This window comes from Panicum virgatum, chromosome 7N (assembly GCF_016808335.1).
Source record: "Panicum virgatum strain AP13 chromosome 7N, P.virgatum_v5, whole genome shotgun sequence".
NCBI lineage: Eukaryota > Viridiplantae > Streptophyta > Magnoliopsida > Poales > Poaceae > Panicum > Panicum virgatum.
In genome coordinates, this window is record NC_053151.1 from 25054076 (window position 1) to 25060262 (window position 6187).

The following is a 6187-nucleotide window of genomic DNA, read 5'->3' on the forward strand; positions in this document are numbered from 1 at the left end:
TTTTACAAACATCCCCGCAATGCACCTTTGCGAAAACGCCCTCCCGCAGCCCCGAACGGCTGAACCTCCACGCTCTCCTCCCGACTCCCATCTCCTGCTCCCCACCTCCGCCTTCTCTCTCTCCCTCTCTGCGTCCACGCCGCCGCCTCTCCTCCCCTTCTCCCTCTCCGCCTGCCTCCGTCGTCCCTCCCTGCCGCCGCCCGCTCCTGGAAGCTCCGGATCTGGCGGTGGGGTGTGGCTTGGAGGAAGGGGGGGGGGGTCCAGATCCGGCAGCGCTGGCCGGACGATGCCGGTGCTTGGGCGAGCAGGACAGCCCCGCTCTCACCGCGGGCGCCGCCCCTCCCCGCCCCCCTCACCGTGGCGCTCCTCCCCTCCGGGATCCGGCAAGGGCGAGGCTCGCAGCACCGGCAGCGCCGGCCGGGCTGCCTCGTGGAGCGGCGTCTCCTCCCCTCCGGGGTCCGGCGAGGGCGCGGCTCGCAGCACCGGCGGTGCCGGCCGGGCTGCCTCGTGGAGCGGCGGCTCCTCCCCTCCGGATCCGGCGAGAGCCGCGGCTGGGCGGGCAGCGGGGGCCGCGGCTGCAGGGCCGGCGTGGCACCCCCACCTTTCCTTCCGGTGCAGGTGCCCCTTCTCTCCCTCACCCCCTCCTCCGCTGGCGCTGGTGCAGCGGCGGGGCAGCGGCCTGCCAGCCTCTCCCCTCCAGATTTGATGGTTCTAACCTCCACGCCTCCTCGGCTCCTCGCTGATCTGGATAGGAAGGATGGACACGCTGCTATGCTGAAGAAGGAAGAACTGCTCGTGCCAATCAGCTTAGCCATATCCTTGCGTGAATTAAGGTAGTGCTCCCCTTCCTCCTTCCTTTAGCTTCGTACATTGCACCAGTAGGTTTGTGAACCTGTCCTTTTTCTCTTGCTCATCAATTGTGTATAGAATTAAAATAAGCTACTGTTAGTACAAAATGTTCCAAGGTTCTCCATACATTTAGCAGGGAGATTTTCTATTTGGGTTGTTTTGCTAACCTGAACTATTGTTGTGTCTATACTGAGATAATAGGAGGATGTATTAGACTCTGCACCAGTTCTAGAGGTAAGACCAGAGGTATGTGCAATTGCCCTTTTTTTTCTTACTGAATCATCAATCATCTATAGAATTAAAACACTCTGCACCAGTTCTAGAGGTAAGACCAGAGGTATGTGCAATTGCCTTTTTTTTTCTTACTGAATCATCAATCATCTAAAGAATTAAAACACTCTGCACCAGTTCTAGACGTAAGACCAGATGTATGTGCAATTGCCCTTTTTTTCTTACTGAATCATCAATCATCAATAGAAATAAAACAAGGTTTTAACTGTAGTAGAAAATGTTTTGTGCAGGAGAACACCCCTTGCGTTTTGTGGAGGAGAACACCCGGTGCCCCAAAATCTCCGGATAATTCAGCGAATCCTCAGAGCGAGAGGTACAGAATTGGTGAGTGAGACTTCCACCCCTCTGATTCATTACCAATATAAACAACCGGATCCAATATTCATTATTTCTATCACCATCCTGTGAGGCTATGTCATATTTGCGTTCAGAAATCAGCAGCAAGTTATCATGACGACGTGATCTGGGAAAACAGCTCTCCACTGCTTGCTTGCTCAGCCTCCTCTTTTTCCTCTGAAGTTCTATCATATAAAAAGTTTCTTAATTTTGGATAGGCCACTGAAAACTTATTTGTTGTCGAAATGGGTTAGTCACGTGTTTAAAAGAAATGGCTGCCAGCCTTCCTGTGCGCCGGTTATTTTTCTTTTATTGGTGTGAAATGTTTCTTTTGTCATAATGTCATCTGAATTTTTATTCATTGTGTATATTAGCCTTAGTGTAATTTCTTTACCCAGCAGGCCATCTACTGCTTGCATGCGCTTCCTTTTTTTTAATCCAATAAAGCTGTGTAATTTCCCATGGTAATATTGTTGCTGCCTTTTGGTCTGTGCTTGGTAATTCTCTTCCATTAAAAGGGGGTATACTTTCCTGATGAGCTTGAATTTAGTATGCTTGATAATAAGTTCAACACCCAAACTAGGCATAGATAATCTTAATGAGCCGAAGCATTAGTTTGCAAGAAATGAATTTATTGACTATTGATATCCAAACCTCGTGGTCTCCAGGTAGATTTGGAGGAGTATATGGGCAGTCAAAGCTTTCAAACATCTTGCATGCTAATGAACTTGCGCGCCCTACCATATAAACAGACGAAAAGAAGTAAATATTAGACAATGAAAGCCCTGAACAACAGATGAATGCCACAGTGAAAGCCACGCCGGCTAATGCAAAGAAGAAATCACCTGCAAGTTCATTAGCATGCAAGATGTTTGAAAGCTTTGACTAATGAACTAATTTTTACTTCTTTTCGTCTGTTTATATGAAAAACTTCCAGAACAACGGCTGATCGCCACGCCGTGCTCACCTTCGCCGCCACCTGCCGCGTGTTCCTGGCAATAGCTCACAGATTGCGGTATGTGCCATTAGCTTGCTTTCTTTGAAATTTCGTTGATTATTATCTAAACCGACCTCGTCTGATATCTGCTTTTTTTTCTGGGAAAGAAATTTTCGAGTTTCGAGTATGTGGAGTGTAATGGAAAAGATGTTGGGCTCAGCGTGCGAAAGAAGTCTGAAACAGTTCTTGCCATTGTGGGTGGGAGAAACTTACTGATGCAGTTCCAAGTCAGGGAGAAGGCTGCTGCTACGAGGGATAAGTAAGGCATTCACGCCTGACTTACTGATGCAGCAGTATGTTCTTTTAGCAGATTAGCAAAATTCTCATCTTGACATGGATGCATATGTAGGTACTTCGGTTTGTCATCAACTGAGGTAACATACAAGTCAAACACAGCATCATTTGGTAGTGCCAGCTACTTCCATATGCCTGTCCTGATTTGCGAGAGCTGGCTTGCCTCTGATCAAAGGGGGGGGGGGAATACTAATAAAGTAGGATGGTAATACAATCTGAATAAGCATTCCTATCATAGATAAATATTGGATTTCATATCATACTACAACCTTTTCTTTTGAAGTAATACTGCAACCTTTTGGAGACTACTGCTTAGAATTCTTGTGTTCAATATGGAATCTGGATAGCCTTGCTTCCAGCATCTATATGTTGGACTTCCTTTGACTGGTTAATTTTGATCGTTTCTAGGATATTCAAACAGAGCTTATTTAGTCTAGAAGGAATCAGATGATCAAACGGGGAACGGTAAAGGAACGGCTAACAGTTGATTCAGTGTCTAGGAAGATGGCTGGTTTGTGTCCACTCATGCTAGAAGAGGTGAGCTTGCTTATAACATATTGTCTGTTTGCTCGCTAAATTTGGTTGAAATGGTTCATTAATCAACTGTTCTTTTTGGTTCTGCTAACATATAGAGGCTGACAAAATATATGAAACAGAGTAAGACAGTTCTAGATGATAATTTTTCTTTTTCTCGAACACAGATGATAATTTTTCTTGTGTGGATCTTTACATTAGGAATATGAACTTTGTGTTTTTTCTTTGAAACATCATCGGCCAGGGCCTGTGTCATGCAAAGTTGGAATTTTAGCCGCTAACAAGACCTTACCATGACCCATATAGTCTATCTGACATAATTAAGATCCATATAATGGCTAATGCATTCTAAACATAAAAAACAATCGACGACAGTGCAGCAAAAAATTATGCGAGGCTAATAAGGCGTAGATACATTTCATCTGAGAAGAATAGTATAGCCAGGCCATTATATTCAGAAACATCTGGTTTAGGATTATGGTTTATTATTAGCAGGGTGCATTTTCTAATTATGCAGGTCATGATTCACTAAACATTATGAAGAACAAATGAGATATGTCATGACTACTTGATAATCATCTTGTATTGATCCTCATCGTTTTTTGGCATGATGAGCAACTTATCACTGTAAGGATGCATGGTCACCAAACATATCATTTTTTATTTTGTTTTGATTTGATGAATTTGAAGCAAATGTGTGATCCAAGTATTATGATGCTCTGCTGTTGTGAAAATTGCTAAATACTCAACTTCCACAAAGGATTCTCTTGATGGTGGCTTATCCACCATTGTAAAGAAAAACAGAATTGCTATTTTTGTAGGCTCAAAGCCATACTAGCAAGCAGGGCTCCTCAATCTAAACCTGAATTATTTTCTTGACCGCTGATGGTGCTTTGCTTAAAATAGAAGGAACATATGGGAAAGAATTCAAATCGTCAATAATTCTTTAAAGAATCAGTAATAAAGGAGAAATTGATCTTGTCCCGAGGGTGTCATTCTGTTTGGGTAGAACTTTCTTGTTTTGTTTGGCCCTGTCTACAAGCTGTAGAATGGCTTGTCCATTCATTTGCTGTAAACGATGACAGTCTTTTGCTTTGCATTAAGACGTGGTGTTTCATCTCCTAAAACTCTAAAAAATGATCCCATATCTTCATGAGCTAACTTATGGTTTCTGTGCTTTGCAGATTGAATAAAACACTTATCATGGAGGCTGTTGTGTTGATGGGCATACTATAGAGGTAATAATGTTAACTGATGTATGTCCATTTCTTCCTTGTGCTCTGAAGCTGCAAGTTTGGATTGGGTGGGTTGTGTTTGACTGTTTGCAGCGGTCGTTTCAGATTGCCCTTTCACTAACTCTTGAATTATTGCGCCTCAAGTATTTGTTCTGCATGTGCATTAGTTAAGTTAGCCTTGCAAAAAGATTTCTGATTTGGGTGCTCCTGGCCTTTCTACATGTCCTGCTGTTTATATAGTAGTTGGCTACCTAGGCAAGGGGCTTACTCTAAGGTTGAATGTTATGTCTCATCCAAGTTGTGAGTACATGTGTCACATGTGCTCTAGAGTTGCTTCTGAGTTTGAATCATTGCAAAATATTTTGTCAATATCAGGTTCTCATCCAACTATGAGTAATTATTTGTTTTCGTAGTGTATGTTTGTGCCTTACTCATCCTGTTTTATCACATTTTAGACAATAGCAGCAAACTGTTAATCAATTTATTTTTGTCTTAAGACTGAATGTTAGTTTTTTACTAGAAAATGTATCCTCATATGCTGTTACATGTCACAGATAATGATGAGTTTGTGATCTTAAGTTTGAGTGTTAAAGAATTTGACCTGGTGACTCGGAAGCTTCACGGGCAGATCCACCTCCAAAGATTAAGAACATTAGCTTCAGTGTTTGGGATGTGAGTGGTCAGGACAAGGTATGAATAAAACCTTTTTGTTTGGGTGATATTACTTTTGATATGATACAATTATTATTGCTAATTTCATGTATGTATTATAATATGAAATTTAACACTCACTTCAAATTTTGATGGATGAAAATGTTGCCGATTACACATTTAAGGTTATCAGGTACTAGCAACATATTCCGGGTCGAGCTCGAGCTCCAGCACGACCTCAAGCTCAAGCACAGCAACGAGCACCGGCCAGCAAGCCGGATATGAGACACCTATGACGATAGTGTACCCACAATCGCACAGTGCTCAATGCTAGCGTATTAATGATGTATCTATTCCTATATGCTGTAATTTTGTGTTGAATTTATCCTATACCAAGTATGTCATTTGTAACATTTCATTACCTTCAATTTATACTTATTTAATTGCATATTTATTATCTTTGATTTTTACTTATATTGAATTGTATAAACAGTAGGGCGCTAATCGCCCGCCTAATGTAATTTATTCGAGGTATGGCCGAGCCGCGCGTACGTGTGCTGCCACACGCAGCTGGCCGCCGGGACCGCAGAGGAAAAGAAACCACACGCGTCGGACACACGGCGCACCCGCCCCCGACGCCGCCGGTCTGTTGGACGCGCACCGCGCCCGTGCACTTCCATAATCGGGAGCCGCCTCCGCCCGGTTCCCCGTCGAACGGCTTCCTCCGCTGTCACCGGCAACCTATTCCCTCTCTGCTCCATGCGATCGAGGCTCCTCTACGGCGGCGTCAGGGTCAGAGGAGGCACCTCTCCTCGTGCTCCAGCAGCCTGGCAGAGGGCTTGGCCAGTTGGTCTGGACGACGGGGGTCCCTATGCATCTTGCGGAAGATGGATAAGAGATGCGTCTATAAAGTCCATTAAAATCCAATAGAAATAAAAACAATGCGCGGGGTTCATATCTACCTACCGTGTGATCTTAAAAAACAGAACAGCAAGCAGCC

At 44.1% G+C, this 6187-nt stretch overlaps 1 protein-coding gene across 13 annotated transcripts; it reads left to right on the plus strand.

Annotated features, from left to right (window-relative positions):
* Positions 1-81: 81 nt before the first annotated feature.
* On the plus strand, positions 82-5657 carry LOC120682397 (myosin IC heavy chain-like). 13 transcript variants are annotated; one of them, XR_005678413.1, is made up of 9 exons: positions 121-618; positions 753-1464; positions 1878-1940; positions 2414-2491; positions 2581-2732; positions 2823-2847; positions 3176-3304; positions 4486-4539; positions 5091-5651. XR_005678413.1 is itself a non-coding variant. In XM_039964278.1 (3 exons), exons 1-3 carry the CDS (start codon positions 287-289, stop codon positions 1061-1063), a joined length of 426 nt encoding a protein of 141 aa, XP_039820212.1. In that variant the 5' UTR covers positions 82-286; the 3' UTR covers positions 1064-1565. The 13 variants fall into 13 exon arrangements, 1 of the variants encoding a protein (XP_039820212.1); XR_005678418.1 differs by lacking the exon at positions 1878-1940 and having other exon boundaries at positions 124-618; positions 5091-5226; positions 5381-5657; XR_005678414.1 differs by lacking the exon at positions 1878-1940 and having other exon boundaries at positions 126-618; positions 5091-5226; positions 5373-5657.
* The last annotated feature ends 530 nt before the right edge of the window (positions 5658-6187 follow it).